Source organism: Miscanthus floridulus, chromosome 4, assembly GCF_019320115.1.
Source record: "Miscanthus floridulus cultivar M001 chromosome 4, ASM1932011v1, whole genome shotgun sequence".
NCBI classification, from domain to species: Eukaryota; Viridiplantae; Streptophyta; class Magnoliopsida; order Poales; family Poaceae; genus Miscanthus; species Miscanthus floridulus.
This window is the reverse complement of record NC_089583.1, coordinates 119,558,819-119,580,029: the sequence shown is the minus strand read 5'-3', so window position 1 is coordinate 119,580,029 and position 21,211 is coordinate 119,558,819. Positions and strand designations below refer to the sequence as shown.

The following is a 21,211-nucleotide window of genomic DNA, read 5'->3' as shown; positions in this document are numbered from 1 at the left end:
AACAATGGTGGGTGGGCTGCATCATCGGGCACCAGAATGGGTCTGATGGGCCGTTTTCTTCTTCAGGCCAGTTTTGGTGGACGTGGGATGATCTTAAACAATGGGCCCGTGGGATGTCCTCCGAGGCTCCGAATCCAATGCAGCCTGCGAGACCTTCCCTCCGCCCGGCAGCAGCACCAGGCGCAGTGACCGGCGGACGGCGGTGGGGAGCGTTGCCTGGGCGGACGCACGGCTGACGGAGGAGAGGTGGAGGTGAGAGTTGCAGCTTGCTGCCAAAACCCACCTGAGTTGGCTAATAATTACCAGCTCGATTCTGGTTGACCAGCTGCCCGTGTTTCCACGAGAGCAACCTTTGCCGGGTCGCACTGTGTGCGTCGGAGCTCGCCGTTGCCTCCACTAGCACTCCTTCGCTCCACAGTCCCCAGACGCCCATTCGGCCCTCAGCGCTCATGATGCCCAGACAGGCCTGCCACTCCACAATCCGCACAGGTGCCATTCGATTTGACCCTCTGGTTGCGTCCTGTATGTGTTTGATGAAATGCCTAGCCATCTGCTACCCACTGTTTGAGCAATTTTCCTGTCCAGAGCGTAACAGTGCCCTGGGTACCAGTACACAGCTGCGATTTTCACCTCGAACCATGTTGTGGACTGAAATTAATTCCCTCTACATCTTTGGCAGGCACTCTCGTTTCCTGTCATGTGCTGTGAAATGAGGCCACAGCTTGGAGCCGCGCGGCGTGCCGTCTGGACAACCTGGCCTGTCCTGTGTTCGCAGCACAAATCACCCTCCTCTTTCCGCTCCGCAAAGAAGATCGCCGCAGCGGCGACCGCCCCTCTGGCGCCGAATCATCAAAGGAAGAAGAATACGGTCATTGTCATCTCCGGACCTACTGGTGCCGGGAAGAGCAGGCTCGCGTTGGAGGTGGCCAGGAGGCTCGGAGGAGAGATCATCAGCGCGGACTCCGTGCAAGTCTACCGTGTCCTTGACGTTGGTTCCGCCAAACCGTCCGCGACGGAGATGGGCATGGTGCCACATCACTTGATCGACATACTGCACGCGTCAGATGATTACTCGGCTGTAGGCAGAATGGAGGTGAAAGCACCACACAGGAGTTCCTCGAATTTCTGGCCAAGTTTAAAAGTACATCTAGGAACTTCGCAAGGCGGCAAATTACATGGTTCCGCAATGAGAAGATCTACCAGTGGGTCAATGCCTCACAACCATTTGAGGCGATTGTTCAATTTATCTGTGATGCTTACCATGGCTGCAGTCCAAGGATGGTCCCTGAATCACTTGAAATGAAAAGGGAAAGTTGCATGCTCGAAAGTCGTGATCTCAAAACCTATCGCTCAGAGAACAGGGTGTTTGTTCCTTGGAGATCATGACTGCTCTCACGTTTTGAATTGGATCAGGAGAACGCAGGGCAAATGAAGTGTAGCCCTACTCTCTTATCATCTTTCTGCAAACTGGAGAATCTTCCAGCTTTTGGGTGCTGACCAATGAGCACATGAGGTTTTTAGAGCAATACACAATAACACAGGGATTTATTTTATTGGTTTTAATTTTTGTTTTCAATCATAGTAAAAATGTCTTTTCAAAGTGGCTCAATGGAATGAAAAGTCATATTTCTTCTTTGGCGTCTTCCTCTATGAGCTATGTGAGGAGCTTGGTTCCGTTTATTGTGGTACATACACCTGATTTTGTTACTTTTAGGCTTCAAATGAGTAGTGTGATTCGTGCAGAATTAAGCTGAGATGTGTTGAGGACTATCCTTTCATTTGAGCTGCAACTGTACCGTATATGCTGTTGTTTGTTATTTTGCTGTAGTGCACTGCAGCTACGTAAGCTGTCTACCATTGCTATTATTGTCAAAGTATGCTGCTTGCTCGCTCCTGTCTGGCAAAAGTCTGATATACTAGTCAAGCAGTCTAAGACAGTACATGTTTGATTATTTGTTCTGTACTGGTTACAGAAGAAATGCAAAGCGAAACTTTTAAGTAGAGGTTCCTAGGAGAAGCAGTGATGTGTGCATATCAAGAGCATGGAAGTTTTGGGTGCTCTGAGATTTCCTATATTTTGAATGATGAACCCAAACTTATTTTTCCTCTTAATCATTATACATATTTCCAAATGTAATTTTAAAAGGAAGAGGCTTCATTGGGATATGATTATATGTAATCTTCCCTGATTGCGTACAGATGCTGAAGGTGGAATTTTCTGTCATTGGACTGCTCAATGGGTCGTGATCCCTGGTATGTACTGATTATTGAGTACTGACATTCTTCTTTCTCATATCTTGCACTTTCTGAGCACGTCTCAGCATGGTCTTTTGATTGGGTAATGTTTGTTACATTAGGAACATAGGATGCATGCACCTCTAAGATAATTGGTAAGCAAGTATGATGTTCTCTCTTTTGCAGGAGTACTGTACCTACCTATAAACTGCATTAGTAATTTGTTCTGTGACTAGACAGTAAGATCGTTTTGCTAGCTATCTGGATCTGGAATGCATGGCCAAAGGAGCCGCCCGATTCACTGATAGGTGCAGGATGCTATCTACTGGACCTACACAATTATTAGAGCTTGCTGTTTCACGTTTATTTTTCCTGGGGGCATAGGTTGGTGGGCTAACCTAATCATGCAACGCCACGCCAACATGCACAAAAAAAAATGTCTCAAATAAGTCTGTTTAAATGTCACATGAACCGTGCAGGTACAATACTCCCAGTAAACTTAAAAAAAGTATAATGCAAATCACACTCTGTGCACACATAACTATATATATTTAACCTATATAAAAAATGTACTATAGTAATTGATCATAAATTAAAGATCATTGAAAGAAAGGTAAACACTAGAGTAAACAAAAGAGATTATGGTTGTGTTTGATTAAGCTTATGAGAAATGTTTTTGCTGTCAAAAAACAGAACGTCAATCTTAGACCGTGCCTTGGACCTGCTTTCGGCTTTTCCAAATGAATGGAAGTATAGAGATGATTTATAGTTGTTTTTAAGAGAGAGAGAGAGAGGGGGGGGGGGGGGGGGGGGGGGGGGGGGGAGGGAGGGAGAGAGAGAGAGAAGGGGTAGGTTTCATAGTTAGCTACAATAGTTTTTTCATTGCTTATAATACTTTTTTCATAGCTCACAGCCGAAGGGCATAGACCCTCCATTTGGAAATGTAGCACTTGTTATGATAGGATATGAAAAAAAATCAGCATGGCCTAACCAAAGTATTTGTATGTTGCTATCCAAATGAGGATGATAACTAGAAAAAACCCGCGGCGTTGCCGCGGCATAGGACATATGGACCAGTTCATTTAGATGTAGCACAAATATGTAGTTGAGGGCATGTCTAGTTTTAAAATAGAAACAACGCGCTATGAGTTCTCTATGTCTGGCATGGGGTTAATTGAAACACAAGTAGCTAGTATAGTATTCAGAAGCAAAGGCGCACTATACTTAGTGCCAGGAGTGTATATTGCAAACTATGGCATTTAAGTGTGTACAAGTACAAAGTCATATGTACAAGCTAGTATAGTAGAAAGGCTTGACTGGTAGCAAGCAAGTGGCATTATGATATAGATTAAGGAAATGGTCATATCACCAAAGTTTGTAATAGACCATTTCTAAATCTATGTACATTTGGTTTATATCAGGGAATATGTAATGCAAAATATCCTGATATACTTTGCAATGTTAGCATGCTAAACATTGTAAACTGCATTATGTAAATCAGCAGGGTCTGTTTGTGATGATCCATCTCTTGAACAGCCTATTTAATATGAAAACAAAGTAGACATTAATATAGCAATTCGTTCACTTGTGAGCTTGGTACGGGCAAATAAATTCTTAAAGTCTTATAATATATTATACCTTAGTATTGTCTCCATCCTTGTGAGCTACTCTGAGCATTGTTTCTTCACTTTATTTTCTTGCTCAAGCGGATGGCGGCGTGGCGGTGTTCGGATGCAGGTTGTGGCGGCAGGATGTGGATGGGCTCGCGGCGGCGGACGGCAGACCAGGCCAGTGGCGCACGGATTGGTGGCGACAGCATGGGAGCAGTGGTGATTTTGGGAAGAAGATCGCTAAACATTTCAGTTTAGGTTATGTTAAAAAAAAATTACCTGCTGGATGTATGGAAGCTGATCTCCTCCCAGGTTCGGCGCTATACAGGCCCGAGCGGGAGGCAGGCCGGCCCATTTAAAAGGAGTGGATTGAGCGGTGTTGCCGCGCTCTTCGCACCTAGGGTTTCATGGAGCACAGGAGAAGCCACGGCATTGCAGGGCGACGTCGAGGAGGATGGGGGAGCAGAGTGGCTGCATTAGCAAGCATGCAATGGTTAGAAAGCAGATAAGAATGAACATAGGCAGTATAGAACAATTAGTGATATAGATTAGCATATTGCAAACTCGAAAGGCCTCATGACATGTAGGACATGGATATGTAGGGAGCAGAATAACGTGATTAATATAGTCCTGAAGAGAAATAGCAAAAATGGCATGGTGATAATGGTACCAGCGGACTGAGTAGGTAGAACGGTGATTCTAGATAATGAAGGCAACATGGATCAAGAGGCTGTATTTTTGGAGAACAACTAAGATTTGAGCTGAACATGATGGAGGGCAGACCTATCAGCATAATATGAGAACTGCAGATTCCAAGTATCTGTCTTTTAGTTGCTGCTCTTTGAATGTCCACTCTCAGAACAATGTCACGACCTTTACCCATGTAGTGATGAATCTAGATGGAAAATGTAACATGTATGAGAACTTTATGCAGGGTGACGACATCTTCAGTTTTGGGAGAAAAAAAAAACACTTGGTCAGACCTTTTCTAGAATTTTAGACCCCAAATACAGACAAATTCTTGGGCTCCACTATGTAGGCAGACTACGTTCATTCCATTGTGATTTTTAACACAAAATACACAATTATCATTTCATTTTTAGGAGAACTATGAATTAGTATCAATAGATATTAGCAGATTCTTTCAATCAAGTCAATGTAAAGGGGAATTGAGTAAACAACACATAGCACTACAGAATGCCAGAGATATTGAAGCTTGAAAGTCAGTAAGCAACATTTTTCCACAAATCCATAGAATTAAAGCAATACTACATAAGATGTTGGAAAGCTGTGTACTTATCCTGCTGGAACCGAACAATATACCTTCTTGGAACAGAGGTTTCATCATGCTTCTTGTCAGCTGTAGCAGGAGAAGAAGCGTTCGTTAGCATTGGTTGAACCGACGTTGCAAAGAAATGTCAGTGAACAATGAGCACAAAGAAACTCATAGGAGCAAAAGGGAAATATCCATTTATTTTCTGCAGTGAAAGCATGAAAACTCTCCGTTTTCGGTCCTGGAAGCTGCAAACAGTCTTCGCCTGGTGCGCAAAATCGGCGGGTTGCTCAGATTGAAGGGGAATGTAACTCTCGCAAGCTGCAGGCACGAACACGAAAGAATTTTAAATATGCTTAGGTGTAGTGATAAATCTGATCACTACTCCTTGTGTGTGCGTTTCACCAGCAGCAGCGACTGAGTTCAATTGTAAAGTACGCATCGAAAATATCCTGATTTATCCATACCTTGATGATAGATATGCAGGTCGTGGCCATTCCATGGACCTGCAATTAAAACATCCACGAACCTGCAGCTAAAAGGTAGTGAACATCATACCGTGAAATTTGACATTCTGTTGAGCACATTACATGCAGCGGCCACCAAGAACAAGAGAGGAAGCATACCAGGAGTCGTGTCTCTTGAACGGACAGCATGTTGATGGCCGCCAGCGATGGTAATCGCGTGGAAAAATGGATCTGCGGCCAGAGGTACCTGCCCACTGGGGATTAAAAGCTAAACAAAATAAGAAAAGAGGCGGAGGTGAAGCTCCGGTGGGCGGCACGGCAACGGAATCGGAGGAACCGGAGATCGAGTGAAGGAGGGATACACCAGTGGGCTACATCTACCTTCTCCTGCGAGGTCAGCAGTAGCATCGAGGGGAGGTACATCTAGCTTCTCCGGTGATGACAGCAGCAGCGTGCAGGCGAGCGCAGCCGCGGTACGGCGTGCGTGGGCGCGAGGACGCTGCGTGGGGGCGAGGACAGCGGAGGTGACCGTGGTGGTGTCGCTGTCGACGGCGCGGAGCGGGGGACGGTGGGTGGACGCGAGGACGCGGCGTGGAGCCGGGGACGGCGGAGGGGGCCGGGGCGGCGCCGCTCCCGATGGCGCGGAGTTGGGGACGGCGGCTGCGAGGACGCGGTGAGGAGGACAGGCTTGGGCGGCGGCGGAAGACGGGCTGCTGCGGTGCGGAGCGTGGGGCGCACCCGCCGCCGCATCAGGAGGGAAGGAGAGAGAGAGAGAGAGAGAGAGGGGGGAAGGGGAGGGCGAGATGGAGGTGAGAGGCCAAATTTTGGTAAAGTTTGAGGGCTTTTTCGAAAAAAAAATATGAGAGGAGGCCTAGACTGTGGGTTGATTCGACTAAAGTTCGATAGTTTTTTTTAAAAAAAAAGACCGCGGCTCGTCCGATCTGGGCCGTCCACGCGCCGGATCGAACGGCCAGGAAAAGCAGACGACGTGGCACGCTGCCTGGCCAGCTTTTGGACCCAGGATTTATATAAGAAGATTAGGGCGCGTTTGGTCGGGCTCTTGCTGGCTCTGGCTCCCACACTATAGCGCAACTGTAGCGCGCAGGAGCTGGAGCCGAAGGAGCAAAAAAAACGAGCTTCTCCGGCTCCGGCGCTGTCAGTGAGAGAGGAAAGGAGCAGAGAGAAAAACTGCTCCGGTGAACAGTGTCGCTACAGGAGATGAACAGAGGAGGAGTCAGAGGAGCCAAAGCCGCTCGGAGCCCGACCAAACGGGCTCTTAATATTACCCACGGGTGTGGGTACCCGAGGGTTTGTACCCTATGGGTGTGGGCACGGGTATGAAAGCTCACCCGTGGGTACACAAGGGTTAGGTATCCGCAAAGATGCGGGTAGGGTGCTTGTATCAAATTTTATCCACATATATATGCAGCCTATGTCACATGTATATCATGTCAATTGACCCATTTAACGTGTAATTTGTAGCGTATGTATAGCATGTCAAACTATAAAGATGATATTTTTATGTATGGCTGAACAAAGTGATTGCGTGAGTTGTTAACTTATCTATATCTCTTATAAAGCTAATCCCCATTACATGTTCTATCTCAACATGCAAGACATCCACATCATCTTTCACTAATAGCCATGCCATATCACTAACTCCAAACCTCTTAATGTAAGCTATCCACGTCATCTCAAGTCCTATCTCAACATGCAAGGCATCCACATCAATTTTCACTAATAGCCATGTCATGTCACCAACTTCCAACCTCTTAATGCAAGCTATCCATGTCATCTCAAGTTCTATCTTAACATGCAAGACATCCACATCATATTCCACTAATAGCTATATCATGGCACTAACTTCCAACCTTTTAATGCAAGCTATCAATGTCATCTCAAGTTCTATCTTATACATGGCCAAACGGGCCACCCAGGCACAGCATGGCACCGGCACGGACAGTCACGACACGACGGGGCACGAAGGTGCTGCCGTGCTGTGCCGCGTAGTGCAGTCATGTTGGCATCTCGGCCCAGACACGACACTATAGGCTAATAGTCGTGCCGTGCCGTGCCATTGGGCACGGCAGCCCGTGAGTGCCCATGCCGCCCCTGGCCCGACGCGGCGAGGCCATCGCGCCGCCGCTTCTTCGCAGAGGCCGTCGCGCCGCACGTCGAGGCCACTCTCCAACTTGTTAGCACAGAGGCCGTTGCGCCGCCGCGCCACCACACCGAGGTCGTCGTGTAGCTCCCCCACGCCAATGTCATCGCAACGCCAAGACGGCAGGACAAGCCACCGTGGGGAGTACTGGAGGAGGATCTGGGCGTAGGTCGTAGGATAGGAGAAGGAGTCAGCCGTGGGAGGAGGCCACGGGGAGGACCGTAGCCTAGAGGAGATGACCACGGACGTCGGGGGTCAGAGTCGGGGTGGAGGCCGTGGGAACGAAATTGGGGATTAGGGTTGGGGGTTGCTTATATATTCTCATCTAATGATTGGGATTCCCCTGGAGTCATCCAACGGCTAGAAAGTATCGGGCCAGATCATGCCGTCCCATTAACCGTGTCGTGCCTGGGCCGGCACTACGGGCCGATATGACGGCCCAGGCACGACACCGGGCCGTGCCAGGCACGGGCATGATGGGAGCTGGGACGTGCCGTGCTTGGGCCGTGCTTTCTAGTGCCGTGCCCATGCCGGTCCATAGTGCCTGGCCATCTGGCCAACTTTATTCTATCTCAACATGTAAGACATCTACATCATCTTCCACTAATAGCCATGTCATGCAACTAACTTCTAACCTCTTAATGCAAGCTATCCACGTCATCTCAAGTTCTATCTCAATATGCAAGACATTCGCATCATCTTTCACTGACTATTGTGTTAGTTGTGTTACTGTCCTAGTGAACTTTCTGTAAGTGAGATTGATATATTTGTATGTTGTTTAACTATAAAATTATGTCATATCACTGTGATTTTATTATTTGATCACTTGAATATACTCGATGGGTACTTGATACCTACCAGATACCCATTGGGCATAAGGAACCATGAGTATGCTCACGAGCGGATAAATGTTTTACTAACTCCTTACTAGACTCGCTGCCTCCTTAGTCTGAATTTCTTATTATCAAACCAGGGAGGTTCGGCCGCTCCTCAGGCCGTCCATGTCGTCCTAATTACTTGGACTGTCGGATTCTTCGATCAACGGTCCTAGTTCCTCCCACCGCCTTCTACACCACCCCCTGGAAATATCTACTCCCACCGCGTCCACTGCCTCTCGAAGCCTCCCGTCGTACCGTCTCCCTCGAACTCCGTGATGCTCGCCGCCCCCCTCTTCCACCCCTTCCTCTCTCTCTCCTAACACGGCGACGCCCTCCTCCTCCTCCTCCCCTCGCATCGCCGCAGGCCGGCCGGGTCAACGCTGCCGGCTCACGGCGCGAGCCTCGACCGGAACTGCAGCGCCATGCCACGGCGGTGGCCGCCCCTCCGCGCGTGCGTGGCCATACTCCTCCTCCTCCACCTCCTCCTCCAACACCACCACCACCACGCCGATTCCTCCTAGCCATGCAAGGCAGCGGGTCGCGCAGCCTAGGGTTTGGCCCCTCCGTCGCCGGTCGTCCCCATGGTCGCGCGGCCAGCCAGCTGAGGCCCTGACATGATGGCTGGCTCTAGCGGTGGAGGGACCTCCGTGCTGCCCGTTAATGACGATGGGGAGGTCGTGTCAGCAAACTCGGCAGTGGATCTAAAGCGGTCGCTCATGGGGCCCCCCCTGGACACGGATCTGAGGCTGTAGCACGGCGTGGGGCTCGCGCCGGCAACAGAGGCGCTGGATCTGTGGCAACCAGATGGATCCTAGACGGCAAGGTGTACAGGTACTACGCCGATGGCGAGTGGTGTAGCTCCGTCTCCGGCAACTCCGTCACCATCGTCAACCCCACCACCCGTAAGACCCAGTACAGGGTGCAAGGTGCGGGCTCTCTTGCCTCTGCTCCCTATTTTTACCAGGCTCCACGAACCTCGGGGAGCTAGCGCTAGTGTTGTCCCCTTGTTTTGGGGAAAGACGGTTTATAGGGATGTACACACCCGTGCTACCGTCGAATTCTATCAATGATCATGAGGTTAAAACTTGGACGAGAAGCGCTAGCCATTAATGGCTGGCTACCTACGCTGTCACTTTCCATAATTCTGCTGACCATCCCTGATAGTGCCTCTTACTTAACTACTGCCCCAAACAAATAGTCTCACTTTTGATGCTTAATTTCGTTGTCCCCCTAATTGAACCACTTGGCAGTCTATTCCAAGAATCTTTCGCCAATTAACCATTTCTCGAATTGATCAAAGTCCATAGGCTTTTGCTAGTGCTGATAGGTTCGGTGGTTGTATGTGAACTGCAAAAGGGAATGCCTTTCATTTCTGATGATCCGGATCCCTTGTGTGTCCAGCATGCACCCAGGAGGAGGTGAACAAGGTGATGGACATGGCCAAGGTCGCGCAGAAGGCATGGGCCCAGACACCACTATGGAAGCGCGCGGAGCTCCTCCACAAGGCGGCAGCGATCCTGAAGGAGCGCAAGGCACCCATCGCCGAGTGCCTTGTCAAGGAGATAGCCAAGCCGGCCAAGGATGTTGTTTCTGAGGTCACTAGCAGATGAAGAAATTCCTGTTAGTGTTTGGCTTTGATTCTTCAATTGGGCTTAACGGATAACATGTCTTGTTGTGTTTTCATTGGTTGTGCGGTCTGGGGATTTGGTGTCGTACACAGTTGAGGAGGGTGTGCGGATACTGGGGGAGGGCAAGCTGCTTGTTTCTGATAGCTTCCCTGGTAATGAGCGGAACAAGTACTGTCTGAGCTCCAAGGTATAGCTACATTACATTACTCTTGTTTGTTGTATATGCTCCACTGATTTCACTACGACATTGTTTGTGTATCTTAACTTATTCAGAAATATTGATAGAAATAAGCTAGTTGAACGTTTATGAAATTAGTTGATGGACCAGTTCATCCTGAGTGATGGAGAATGGAATAATAAAAGTTGGGGGTGAGCAATTAAGTTTAAATTCATCTGATTCCTTTTGCTTTGTTTTGCCTTTTCTTCGCTGATGTCATTGCCATGCTGCGACTGCTCAGGTTGTGTACTTTCTATGATTCTATCCAGTGTAAACTATTGCTCCGTTTGTCCATCCTATTTTCCCTGTGTAAATGATATTGTGTCTCGGCCAAACTCAACAAGGTCATGGATCTGCCTGACTCGACTGTTTCTATGCCAGATTGGCTGGAACTGTCCAGGTGCAACCATAACTCAAAGAAAACATAGCATCAAACCAGCGAGGATTAGTGTTGTGCCTCGAGCTAGGATTCTGCCATTATGGTTTTTGCTAGCCTTAATTCGCTGGTACAGTTGTACTAATACAGTCACTTCACTGTTATTCATTAAGCCAAGTAGTTGAGCTGGTTTTCCCCCTCAGTGTACTATCAAAATCATTGAGGTTGTTTCTTTATAAATGAATCTTTTCACCTTTCCTTTCTAAACCAACTATGCTGATCCTTGTACCACTTTACGTCTTAGAGGTGTTTCGAAATTAGGTTCATCCTATTGAGCAGTGCTACTTGCAGATGGCGGGGAAACATTCCGTTATGTTTGTTAGAATGAAACTCCAAACACCATACATTCAGTTATGAACTCATAGACCAAACAGTCAGTTATGGACTCAGAAACCATACAATGTTTGTTGCTGCCAAACATAGGTTTGATGATGTTAAGTTGTTTACCAACCAATATTCATGCATGTTGTAGCATGTAGAAATTTGTATTTCAGACAGTTTTTATGGTGCTAAGTTGCCATTGATGCTCCCCTGAACACTATTGGGTTCCCCAAAATTATTGATGCATTAATATTGTTTCCTTGCATATCTAATGTATCATCCTGTTAATGCAGATACCCCTTGGAGTAGTTTTGGCAATCCCTCCATTCAACTATCCTGTCAACTTAGCGGTTTCTAAGATTGGCCCAGCACTAATTGCGGCCAATGCTCTTGTGCTCAAGCCTCCAACTCAGGTATATGAGTTTTTTGGGTTGACCTAACTCCCTTCCTGAGTGTGAATTTAGTGCCTTTCAAACTCAAAATGCTTATGTGAAGTATTATTGTTCGAACAGGGTGCTGTGCCTGCACTTCATATGGTACACTACTTCCACCTGGCTGGTTTCCCGAAAGGTTTGATCAGTTGTGTGACTGGGAAGGGTTCTGAAATACGAGATTTTATTACAATGCATCCTGGAGTCAACTACATAAGGTAGGCATCAACAGCACTTGCCGACAGTTGAATTCTTCAGTTTTAGTGAGACAGAACCTTATTTGTTCCTTTGCTTCTTAGTTTTACTGGTGCCGATACTGGTATAGCCATTTCAAAGAAGGCCGGAATGGTCCCTCTTCAGATGGAGCTTGGGGGCAAAGATGCTTGCATTGTGCTAGAGGATGCAGATCTAGACTTGGTTGCAGGGAAATATAGTAAAGGGTGGTTTCTCTTACAGGTGCAGTACTTAATAATACTGTTTAATTTTATATCGCACTTGGATTTATTGAAAACTTCAAAAGGTGAAACCAAAAAATAGCATCAACAAAAACTTTTAGCTAATAGAACATGACATGTGGTATCTAAGCTGGTGTCATTTACACGAGAGTGTTGTCACATGCTTATCCTTGGATTTGGCTTCCATGCTTCCATCTTAAGTTGTGACTTATTATGAGTAAAACTGCACTACTATTTTTTTTCCAAGGACAGTATTACTATTTTGAATAAGGTACTATCCCATCTCTAATACTTCTTGGGCTTGTACTCAAATGTGTTGTGATCAATGCAGTGGCCAGAGGTGTACTGCTGTCAAAGTAGTGCTGATCATGGAATCAATCGCTGATATGATGATGATGTCAGGAACTGATCCACGTGCCCTACGAAGACAATTGTGTCATCTGCTGTCAGATTGGTAAACTCCTACCTACGTACACATTTTTAGTTGGTTTGTTTCTAAGGGCTTGTTTGGCAGGGCTCCTCTCCGGCTTCGGCTCCGGCTCCTCCAGAGGAGCCCTGCCAAACGTTTTCTTGGAGGAGCCGTTTTTCAGTAAAAAACAGAGGAGCCGGAGCCGTTTTGGAGGAGCCACAATTTGTGGCTCCTCCAAAACAGCTCCGGCTCCTCCGGAGGAGCCCCTCGGGAGGAGCCGTGCCAAACAAGCCCTAAATATTGACAAGGAAGTCACAAAGCTTTTGGTTTCCTGTGCATGAAATATCTACATTGAACTTCTAATATTGTTTCTATTCAAAGATTAAACCGTTTTTTTTCCTGTGCCTTAATCAGGTCATTTGCCGGCGCGGTGGCGCGCACGATGGACTAGTATATAAAAACCTCCAGACTCCGGTGACCAGCCACGCCGACGTGGCAATATCGCATCCGTAGAGCCGGGCGGCGTGGCGCCCAGCCTACCACAAGCCCGACGACCTCGACTCAGGGCTTAAAATATAGGGCCTTGTTCAAACTCTAAAATAGGTTCTATCAGCCTAGATAAATAGAACAATAATAGCATGTACATAGTATTGCGATAAATCAAGAATGGTACATATTCAATTTTTGGTAGCCTTCACTGTGTAGATGGAGAAATAGTCACTCGGCATCGCTTGCTTGATTGGACGCTTAGATGGGGAGACAGGCCGATACAGGCTAGATGGATTGCAACGTTGCCGACCAATCTATATAATCGGAACCGTAATTTTTTAGGCCCCCACGAATGGGAGACCCTGTACGGTCGCACGTCTTGCACATGCATGGGGCCACGGTCCTGGACTTCGATCCATGGCCCATGATGAGTCATAGCTGCCGAGAGCACGTGGTGCACGCAGTAGTCGCCGAAATAAAATGGGAAGGCAGGCCGAATTGAAGCCTCGCTGCACAAAACAAAGATCAGCTTAGCTGCTCCGATCCTGTGGCCAACGAGCTAGGAAGGAATTGAAGAGGCAGCAGGATGTTTAGAGGCCTGCAACGCGTTCTCAGACCAGCCTCGTCGGGCTTCGTCGTCAATGGCGGCTTCTTCTCCTCCTTGGCCGCCGACTCTCAGAGGTTCGACTCGGTTCGGTTCACTTCTCTCCGTCTCTTCTCGTGCCTTCTTTAATTTGCAGTTTTAGACGCTGCACCTTACCTTGTTGGTCGAATTGGTCTGTACGCAGGTTAGCTGGAAAGGTAGCGGTGATCACCGGTGGCGCGAGCGGCATCGGGAAGGCGACGGCCGCCGAGTTCGTCAGGAACGGGGCCAGGGTCATCATCGCCGACGTCCAGGATGACCTCGGCCGCGCCGTCGCGGCGGAGCTGGGCCCCGACGCCGCGCGCTACGCCCGCTGTGACGTCACCGACGAGACGCAGGTCGCCTCGGCCGTCGACCTCGCCGTCCAGCTCCACGGCCGCCTCGACGTGATGTTCAACAACGCGGGCATCGGCGGCGACATGGCGGCGTTCTCGCTGGGTGCCATCGACCTGGCAGACTTCGACCGCGTCATGGCCGTCAACGCGCGGGGCGTGCTGGCCGGCGTGAAGCACGCTGCGCGCGTCATGGTCCCGCGCCGCGCCGGCAGCATCATCTGCACCGCCAGCACCTCCTCCGTGCTGGGCAGCCTGGCAGCGCCAGCGTACAGCGCATCCAAGGCAGCGGTCCTCGGCCTCGTCCGCGCCGTGGCCGCGGAGGTGGCGCGCTCCGGGATACGCGTCAACGCCATCTCCCCGCACGCCATCCCGACGCCGCTGGTGATGGCTACCATGGCGCAGTGGTTCCCTGATAGGAGCGTCGAGGAGCATCGGCGGATCCTCGAAAGGGACATGCACGAGATGGTCGGGCCCGTGCTGGAGGCGGAGGACATTGCCAGGGCAGCGCTCTACCTGGCGTCCGACGAGGCCAAGTACGTGAACGGACACAATCTGGTCGTCGACGGCGGGTACACGGTGGTCAAAGCGCCCAACATGCCAGCGCCTGCAGCACGTTGAGTCTCTCGTTCTGAAACCAACTAAATAGTTTACTGTCTACGAATAATGAACTGCGTATGTGTATATGTGCGGATATGGAAGTCATACCTTCATTGTACAATAGCAATGCTAGCGTCCTGAAGTTTGGACGCCCGCGCCTGCTGCTGTGGCGTGCCCGCCTGCTGGTACACCTACGCGTGATTGCCCGCTTGCTGCTGCTGCTGCTGCGCATGCACGTGGGGATCGCCCGCGTCCGCTTCACTTCCCGCGCCTACAGGTACCGCCTTCGCCTGCACCCACTTCTCTCGCCTACTAATAAAAACATTTGTAACATGAAAGCACTTGCTGCAACATACATCTAAAACATATGAAATATTTCGGACATACACTTGCAATATATGTGTATAGCCACTGCAACATATGCAACATCTAGATAAAATATTTGCAACATACGTCCGAAATAGCTGAAACATACACTTGCAACATACATGTATAGACATTGCAACATATGCAACACCAGATTTACTTTTGCAATATTCAGATGAAACACTTGCAACATACGTCAGAAATAGCTGAAACACTTGCAACATACGTCTGAAACACTTGCAAAAACACCTGAAAACATATGAAAAGCCATTGCAAAAACATATGTAGCATCCAAACAATAACATATGCTTGAAACATAGCAAAATCTAGATAAACACACTTGCAACATACGTCTGAAAAATCGATAAAACATTTGGAACAGACGCTTGCAAATATGTGTACAACCATTGCAACATATGTAACATCGCGATGTACTTTGCAACATGCATATAAAACACTTGCAACGTACCTCTGAAACACTTGAAACATACATTTGTAATATGTGCTTTCAAGCGCAACATCCACTTGCCGCTTGGACGAATGGAGGCTCGTTAACGCGGAGCTCAATGCCGTGGAGTGGCACAGGGAGGATGCCAGCGGGCGAGCGGCTGCGCGGCTCCCGATGATAGGGCGGGTGGGTGCGGTCCCCCGCGGTGGAGGCGATAGCGCCGGGCGGTTGCATTGCCCGTGGGACGCAGCGAGCGTCCCCCGTGTTGGAGAAGGGGAGCGGCGGGCGGGCGGCTTGGTGGAATCGGCCGTGGTGGTCATCACATGTGCACGGTGGAGAAGAACGTGACGGCGAGGAGGAAAGGTAATCGACATTCATTCTTTTTCCTTTTTAATGGAGAAGCCGTGAGGGGTGCAGGTATATTGGGCTCCGCAGGCTCAGGAAGGGCGTGTCTGGACGGACGGACGCCCTGAGGAGAGCATTTTCGTTTTCTAAAACAATTCCTTATTTTGATTTTTTAGGAAAGTAAAAAAGCCTCCAACAGTTTGGTAAAAAAAGCTTCTTCCAACCTTTTTGTCGAGAGATCGGTAAATTAGACGCATGAGTAAATTAAGAAAATAAATAGTTCCATATAAGAAAGCGGTAAGAGATAAAGAAATTATTAAATAAAGGTTTGGTTGGTTAGAAATAGTTTAGGGTTCTCAATATGCAATATCGTTTAGCAAATTGAAAAAAATTACGGTGCTTGAAAATAATAAAAGCCATTCATTCATGTAGATCCAAAGGTTAAAAAAAATTAAAGAACCTAAGAGCATCTCCAAGAGTATCCCAAACAATCTCACAATCTAGGAATTTTGGCAAGATTGAAAAAAATACTCATCTCCAACAACCCACTTCCCAATCTTTTGGCACTTGGAAAAAACCACGCCATGCGCATAAAGTTACACGCGCGTATCGTCGTGCCAATCTGGAGACGGAAGGGCGTGGTGAAGAAAAAAAAAGTAAGGCAGGTTCTTGATGCAAATATACAAGAGAGAAATAAAGTATAAAAATGATTAGTGTGATTTAGAAATTATTTAGGATTACTGATGTAAAATTACATTCTATCTTTTAGGCGCGAGATTTTGAAAACTTTTAGAGTTGTAGCTTTTTTATGTCTCCCGATATACTTTGCAAAGGTTTGAAAACATGTTTTTAGGAGTATTTTTTTATACTGTTGGAGATGAACTAATGAGAGGAACCTAAGTTGTGGATAGAACTTTTTTTTTAGAATTACACAGTTCTGGACCAGGAACTAACTAACTCTGAATTTAATTCAAAGGGTATACTAGTATTTGATAGGTAAGATGGGGTCAATCTATTCAGTTGGACGGTTGCAGCGGCGTCGGCTCAACTGATACATCTTGCGCAATGGAACGACTGTTGTTGCCACAAATCATCTCCTCGTTGCAGGCATTGCCGGCCACCCTGCTATGGAGACAGCTCTGCAGTGCGCGCCGGTGAAGTGCAGGCACACCAACGCTCAAGCACACCTCTTCCAGTGAGGGAGCATCGTGAGTTGTCGAGTTTGACCGCTCTATTGAGATTTACTTGACCGTTTTTAACTTATTTTTTTTAAACAGAACAGTATTTTTCTTTTATAATAAATCAGCTGAAATAGTATTTCGACTTCGAAGCGAACGAGCATAAGACTTCTAATAAAACAACGAGTGCTCCTGAAGCCAGTAGCAGTTGTAGTGCTTTTATACGATAAGTGATCGAGGCCATGATAGCTGCTGTGGAGCACACTAGAGTAGAATGGTTCCACAACAGTGCTCAAGTTTTTTTTTGGTCATGGCAGTTTTCGTCTTCAGGAGAGCATGTTCAGATGATTTCGTCTCTAAATCCTTTAGGGCCTGTTTGGTTCCTGGGGCTTGGTGGCCTGAATCATTCGGGGCAAGATTGCTTCGATGATTTGTTCACCGGAAATAATTCTCTGGAGTCGTTACTCTTCAAACGAACGTGGATCTCTCTCTCTCTCTAAACCTGAGCCGAGCTCAGGCCGTTCATTGGGCCACGTCACCAGTTTTTCTCGGCCGTTCAATTACGCGGTGAGTTCAATCGAGCCGTCCGTGCAGGCACCATTTCTTTCGGCCCAGTTCCAGAGCCATCGGAATCGGGAGTTTTGCCTACGCGGCGCGAACTCGCAGGGCAGAGCCCATGCTAGATGCGCCTATGTACGCCACTGTCGCCGTCTTCATCCACAACGTTCCAGCTCCTCCGAGTGCTCCTGCTACGGCGGGTTCTCGTTGTCGGAGGCGGAGTCGTCGCAGCACCGCCGCCACGGCGGCCGCCGGGGTGCGAGGCGCCCACGCTGGAGAAGAAGAAGGCCGCCAAGAAGGCCGGCGCCAACATCTGCGCCAAGCTGAGGGACCTCCGCAAGCCGCCCGGCACGTGACTCGCAGGGTTCCTCAACACAATCTCCAACGGCAGGCGCGCGCCGTCGGCGGAGTTCGCGTGCTCCACGGCGTCCTACCGGTCCGTGCGGTTCCTGGACAGCCACGCCGAGGCGCCGGCCGCGGTGCTAGCTGCTGCCGCGGGGTGGGAGCTTGTGGTCCCCAAATGGAGCAAGTACTTCTGCTTCTGCAATATCTATGATCTCGAGTCTCAACGATGAGCTGTTCGTCATGGTGCACTAGCAGGCCAGCCTCTGCTCAAGCCCTCTTCGTCTACCTGCTCAAATCCCTTCCTGGTAACATGTTCTTTTTTTCATGTCGTCTTCATCTACCCTGCACGTCATGTGTTCGACACAATGTCTAGGCCACTTTGGTAACATGAACAGACAAGTTTTAATTTGAGGACTTGCGATGACAATTTATATCAGATGTTTATGTCATTCAATGGCAATTAGTCCACATGACTACATCTGGAATGCTCAACAAAAAAGACTTCACATGTCCTTTCCGTGTTTTTTCTTATTGCTTTGCATAATTATTGAGTACCCTACTGTTTTATAGGATTCTTCTAGCAATCATGGTTTGATCGAACTGAAACAGTTCTTTACAAATTACTATATGTAGAGATGGAAGAAGAGGAGGATTACTACATCGACAAGCGAGGATTACTATATGGACAAGCAACTATCGCCCTGTTCGTTTGGGCTGGTTTGGCTTATAAGCCATGGTTGAAAGTACTGTTGGCTGGTTTGGTGTGAGAAAAATACAGTTCGTTGGCTGATAAGCTATGACTTATAAGCCAAATACGACCAAGCGAACAGGCTGTATACCCTAGGTGCAGAAAATTACATCCAAGGAAGAAGCCTATTAAAATGAAATTTCTCTAATCAATACTTTGCTAAAATTCTCAATAAGAGATAAGATTCTCAACTATTAGTTGCTTTCGTTTTGTGCTTCTCATGGGCATTTACCTAAACTTGCAGGTGTTGTTTCAACCAAACAGAGCCTGGTCGAAGAGAGTTCAACGTGAATGCCTTTGGAGAAGGATATACCTGGTTAGCTATGAGGAATCAATCGTAGTTTCTTGATGTTAGCTCAGTGTGGCCCTTTTTAAGTTAAACTAATCTTCAGAACATGGCTTCTTCATGTTTGCCCACACCTATAGCAGCTGCCCATCTTAGTTTCCTCATTCCACACAAGCTTAACTCTTTTCTTTAATTTTCAGCTCATATGTCAGTCTATACCTGCACATATATCTCTTTCCCATATTATAACAGTTCAGTGTTCGACCTTTCACAGTACCTCAGAAAAAAGAACCAGCTATGGTGTCGTAGACTAAAGAATATTATTCTTTCCTCCTTAAATGCAAGGCAGAGCTCCTGCCCTTTTTCTTTTAAAAAAATAGACTAAAGAATATTTCTATTTACTGAATTAAGTGTGATTATACTGAAAACGTATTTCCTTCAATTCATCGCTGCCTGATAGTATAAGATTACCACATTAATCTTACATGTATCTACAATCCTTGATGCTTTGATGTGAAGTGGAAACACGATTTGTTATCATCATGGGGATCAAGAGATTAGCCTACTATCTACCTGAGTACAGAGCCTCATTAGTCATAGCGCTTGCTACTAATGATACATGTAGGATTGCTGGATTAGAGGTGATGACGATTACCAAGGCGTCCATTAAGCCCTATTTTGATTCTCTGTAAATCTGGAGTATTGTACTGATATATACTTTATCAAAAATTCTGAGTTCATAGCGGTGCTGGAAACCAACGATGGATGATCACTTTGTTGCTTCAAAAAAGGTGCTCGAAATTTGTGTAAACATCCAATATAATCCTGTGATGAATGAAAATAATTTCACCATAGATTCAGGTTCAGTTTCAGTTATATAAGTTTCCTATTATTCTTGCATCATGAGCTTGCTCCTTCTCAATTTGTCTCCCATTTGTTCAATACCTACATACTGTCACATACATAATATGGTACTTTGTTCTTTCATAAGCAATGAGAAAGCAAGCTGTCTATTTCACAATTGCACACGTTTTGTGCAGCAGCACAATAATAAATCTTCCTCGCACTAATTATATTTGTTTTGACAATGTATTTTGCTTCAACTTCACCTATACAGACGTATATGTTTTTACAAAAACAAAACGGTAAGACCTGTCAGCACTAAAACCGTGTAATATGTGAAGAATTCAGAATGTCTTGAACTGTTGAAATTTATTGCACTTTCATTGTTTTCCAGTCAGCCTTGTTGATGCACAGTTGCAAACTACCGCTCTATGTATAGTAAAATCTGCTTTATATAAAACCTAGCCGAATACCTGGTACCGGTCTATTCTTTTCTACATTAATTGTTACATGAACTTTTTTTCATTAGCTTAATCGACTACTATCAGCCTATCAGGGTGAAAAAGCTAGAAATTAAGTTTGAGGGAAGCCAACTTAATGCAAATGCTCAATATTCAAGCAAGACACATCTACTTGACATCCCTTTTCTACTGCAAGGTGCATGGCAGGCCCAAGATTGATGTTCAGTGGAAAAAACACCCTGACCTGGACGATGTTCGGTCTGTTCGCTGGTTGGTTTCTGGGCTGGTTTGGGCTGGCTGGTGCTGGTTTGTTGTGAGAGGAAAACACTGTTGGCTGGCTGGTTTGGGCTGGTTGAAACCAACAAGCGAACAGGCTGGCGCGGCTGGGTTTCTTGTCTCTATCTCTCTAAACCAGAGCCAAGCTGAGTTTTCATTGGGCCACGTCGCCCGTTTTTTTGTCAGCCGTCTGATTCACGTGCCAGCGTGGATCGAGCCGTTGATCCTTAAACCTTCGCGAGAGATCGCCGTCACTCTGGCACGCTTCTCATCGTGCCGCGTCGCCCGTGTTCCTCCACTCTCCACACTCCACTCGATGGCACGACCCCTCCCTCGCCCTAGCCATCGCGACAGGCGAGCAGACCGCCCATTCCTCCGGGCAATAGGCCTACTGCCCTACTCACGCGCCGCCAGCTCCCAGACGGCCGGACCCATCCACGACTTCGTCCTCGGTCGCTTTGATTGACCTCCGGCGTGCTGCAGCTTCGGCCCTCGCCGGCACCACGTTGGTCCGCGACTGCGTCGACCGCATCAGACACCTCCCCCATCAAGGACGCAGCACGCACCGTACTGCGCGTGCCTCCTCTCTGGGGCAGCGGTGGTGCAGCTGGTCCCTTCCACTCGCCGCAGCTGCGTTCTCTAGCTGCATCCATCTTGCCTGTGCAGCACCATGGACGGCCACCGAGCCGAGATAAACATGTGTGGTTGCATCCAGGAATTGGTCCAGGAACAGGACCGACCAGGACACTCGCGCTGCTGCTGAGTAACACTT

General features: G+C 47.7%; 1 protein-coding gene and 2 pseudogenes across 3 annotated transcripts; all 3 read left to right on the top strand.

Moving 5' to 3' along the window:
• Positions 1-139: 139 nt before the first annotated feature.
• Positions 140-2,025, top strand: LOC136552877 (tRNA dimethylallyltransferase 9-like; annotated as a pseudogene).
• Positions 2,026-9,241: 7,216 nt separating this feature from the next.
• Positions 9,242-12,972, top strand: LOC136549212 (NADP-dependent glyceraldehyde-3-phosphate dehydrogenase-like; annotated as a pseudogene).
• A 474-nt stretch (positions 12,973-13,446) lies between these two features.
• LOC136550551 (momilactone A synthase-like) lies at positions 13,447-19,749 on the top strand. Of its 3 annotated transcripts, XR_010782333.1 has the most exons (5): positions 13,447-13,691; positions 13,799-14,862; positions 15,537-15,762; positions 16,852-18,130; positions 18,459-19,749. XR_010782333.1 is itself a non-coding variant. In XM_066542157.1 (2 exons), the coding sequence occupies exons 1-2, from the start codon at positions 13,597-13,599 to the stop codon at positions 14,604-14,606; spliced, it is 903 nt and encodes a 300-aa protein (XP_066398254.1). In that variant the 5' UTR covers positions 13,447-13,596; the 3' UTR covers positions 14,607-15,062. The 3 variants fall into 3 exon arrangements, 1 of the variants encoding a protein (XP_066398254.1); XR_010782332.1 differs by lacking the exon at positions 15,537-15,762 and having other exon boundaries at positions 18,459-19,748; XM_066542157.1 differs by lacking the exons at positions 15,537-15,762; positions 16,852-18,130; positions 18,459-19,749 and having other exon boundaries at positions 13,799-15,062.
• The last annotated feature ends 1,462 nt before the right edge of the window (positions 19,750-21,211 follow it).

Bases quoted from the DNA above. Each gene is read 5' to 3' on its own strand.
- LOC136550551 (XM_066542157.1), top strand. From the start codon at position 13,597: ATGTTTAGAGGCCTGCAACGCGTTCTCAGACCAGCCTCGTCGGGCTTC. The intron at 13,692-13,798 runs GTTCGACTCGGT...GTCTGTACGCAG, and splicing joins TTGGCCGCCGACTCTCAGAG to GTTAGCTGGAAAGGTAGCGG.